At 35.0% G+C, this 3294-nt stretch overlaps 1 protein-coding gene across 1 annotated transcript; it reads left to right on the forward strand.

Annotated features, from left to right (window-relative positions):
• Positions 1-641: 641 nt before the first annotated feature.
• LOC124372440 (deoxyuridine 5'-triphosphate nucleotidohydrolase-like) lies at positions 642-2922 on the forward strand. Its single transcript, XM_046830841.1, has 2 exons — positions 642-1580; positions 2534-2922. Exons 1-2 carry the CDS (start codon positions 1385-1387, stop codon positions 2920-2922), a joined length of 585 nt encoding a protein of 194 aa, XP_046686797.1. The 5' UTR covers positions 642-1384.
• Positions 2923-3294: the final 372 nt, after the last annotated feature.

A 3294-nucleotide genomic window follows, 5' to 3' on the forward strand; every position in this document is an offset into this window, starting at 1 on the left:
CGATCATTTTGACATATAACTTTAAAGAATTAAAACGCCGCAAAGGTATCGTTCAACATGAATACAGGAAGATATGTTATTTGAATGGGTTACAATATTTTTCATTGAACAATAATGTACTTGAGCACAACCCTAAGTATAATAGCAACCTAGTATGGTAATCCTCGAAGTAGACTACAGAAATCAAAAAGTCGTTTTCTTATTGCTGAGTAGAGAGAAATTGTATGTTCTAGGACAACCGTTACACGGCCAAGGTCACACAACATCAACACAAAGGTCAATGACCCCTCGCCCCCCTCCACCCCCTCGCCCACAGAGGTCAATGACCCCTCGCCCCCCTCCACCCCCTCGCCCACAGAGGTCAATGACCCCCCGCCCCCCTCCACCCCTCGCCCACAGAGGTCAATGACCCCTCGCCCCCCTCCACCCCCTCGCCCACAGAGGTCAATGACCCCCGCCCCCCTCCACCCCTCGCCCACAGAGGTCAATGACCCCTCGCCCCCCTCCACCCCCTCGCCCACAGAGGTCAATGACCCCTCGCCCCCCTCCACCTCCAGAGGTCAATGACCTTCAAGGTCATTCGATGACCTTGACTTTGGATTTCAAGGTCACCCGATGACCTTGACCTTGAACTTCAAGGTCACCCGATGACCTTGACCTTGGACTTCAAGGTCACCCGATGACCTTGACCTTGGACTTCAAGGTCACTTAATAGCCTTGACCTTCAGTTGTAAGAACGTTTCGTCATAACACTTGAGTCGTCATACAACTGTGACAACACCTGGCTATACGTAGTTTACTTATGATGTAATATTTATGACGTAAATATGAGATCATTGTAATAGTTTGTGGTATTACTGATATTGTATGTTGGCACAAGACATGCGCAGGAAGTAGTTTTCCTTCTGGAGTTTTTGATTCATTAATATTAATAAAGCGGATGACCAGAGTGATTAAGCCACGCGCAGTGCAATTTTGTTGCAACAGTATAATAATAAGTATTTATTCACTATGGTAATGGATTCAACGAAGTGCGTGTAAAGTAAACAAGTGTAGTTATGCAACGTGTGATACAGCCTTGAGGTTTCTTTATAAGCTGAGGAGGAAGTTTTACCCAACAGTGTTCTGTTCATGCTTTCCAAGACACTTCTAATATACAGGTATGTATTTCATACAATTACGTTCCATTATTTTCTACGTTTTTTGAAAAATATGTTGTTTTTCCAAAACTAACTATTGGTAAATTATTTACAAATTGTGTTAAACTAGTATTAATTTGGTTTTATTAAATAGATGAAAACAGTGCATTTTAAATTTTGTAATTTAAAAAATATTAAATTTCTTTTGTATTGATTATTAACGATTTTAATTTTGTGTTTTAGAAATGGATTCTGAAACAGTCGTTGACTTGACACAATCCGAAGAGCATTCTTCAATACTACGTAAGCTTCTAAGTACTCCTCCACCTCCACCACTTAAACAGCAACAGCAACAGCAACAGCAACAGAAACAGCAACAGAAACAGCAACAGCAACAGCAACAGCAGCTGACACAACAACCGTCTACTTCTTCATCTTTCGGTACGTCAGCAATGATGAGTTTCTTAACATTGACACAGATTATAGAAAATTTATGGATGATTGGGTTTCGAAGTTTGGATAGTTGGGAACAATTGGTTAGTCAACTGAAAAAATCAAAAGACATTTGCATGAACCCTATAGCAGTACAACTGCTATTTATTTTTCAAAACTTATGTGATTCTTTGACTAAATATTACCTAGTAGAAAATAATGACTTATCTGCAGATAAACAGGTTTATTATTTATTAGAAGAGCACACGTATGACATGTTATTAAGTATTTTTGATGATGTATTAAAAAATGTTACTAATGTTTCGTTTCCACTAAATATTGTACAAAAGATTCAGGATATCGGAAGAAGTAGATTAATAGAATTAGAAGGTAATACTGAACAAAAAGAGAGTAAAAAATTGAGAAAAGGAGTTAAAAGACCAAAAAGTGATTATTCGTCTGATTCAGATCAACTAAACTTTGATGATGACGATGATGAGGTTGACAAATTTGCTAAATTATTTAACCATAAAAATAATAAATCCTTATTCATATCACAACATTTACAGTACCAGTCTGGCGATCAAAAAAGAAAAATATCAACACCTGGCGAGACTGGTACTCATTTAATTAAAATTGAAATCACCGATGTTAAAGATTTGAAAAAATGTAAAAGTGAAAAACAATACTGGCAAAAAGTATCGAAAAAAGGCTATTTTTTATTAGACGTTAAAAAAATCCAGAAGACAAAAGAAAGTTTGAAGTAATTAACAATGTGTTAACGTCTGTTGGTCAAAACATGTTAAAAATGGACAGTGTAAAACAAGAAACAGTTACATTTGATAAAAAAGACAAATCGTACTAAATGTTAAGTAGAGTTTGTTAAATATTTTTAGGCTTACTATGTCTTATTGATTTTACAATAATTTTCTATATTAATTAATTAGTTATTATTTTTTCAGCTAGTAACACTCTAAAATTTATTCGACTGTCGGAAAATGGATTTCCACCCGAACGTTGTTCACCATTAGCTGCGGGCTTTGATTTAAGAAGTGGAGAAAATGTAGTTATAAAAAAATGGGATCGTAAATTAGTAAAAACAAATATTGCGATAGTATTACCAGACGAGTGTTATGGTCGAATAGCGCCGAGATCAGGTCTATCTTTAAAAAACGGTATACATGTAGGTGCTGGAGTTATTGATCCAGATTATAGAGGAAACGTAGGAATAGTGCTGTTCAATTTATCAAACGATAATTTCAGTGTAGAAATTGGTGATAGAATAGCTCAATTAATTTGCGAGCGAATAGTTTGGCCTGATATTGAGGAGGTTACTAAAAAAGTGTGTTAGAAAAAACTAGTAGAGATGAAAATGGTTTTGGATCAACAGGATTAAAATAATTATTTTTATTTTTTTTTTCAGATCATAAATAATGGAATCTTTTGTTTCTGAACCAATGAACATTGATAATAATGAAGAAGAAGAGCTCATGGAATTAGAACAGGAAAATAATTATTCTCTATCACCATCTACATCATCATCATCATTATCTTCTGATGAAAATAAATTATTAGAAGTTCCCAATTTAAAACGAAAAAAACACAGATTAAAATTAGTATGTCCAAATTATAAATTTATAGAAATTGAAAATGCGTTTAAAGGTATTTTAAAAACGTACTATTTGAAAAACCAAGACAAAAATTTAAAAGATATTTGTTTAAT

The sequence above is a fragment of the Homalodisca vitripennis genome, unplaced genomic scaffold (assembly GCF_021130785.1).
Source record: "Homalodisca vitripennis isolate AUS2020 unplaced genomic scaffold, UT_GWSS_2.1 ScUCBcl_3237;HRSCAF=8635, whole genome shotgun sequence".
In the NCBI taxonomy this organism is placed as follows: Eukaryota; Metazoa; Arthropoda; class Insecta; order Hemiptera; family Cicadellidae; genus Homalodisca; species Homalodisca vitripennis.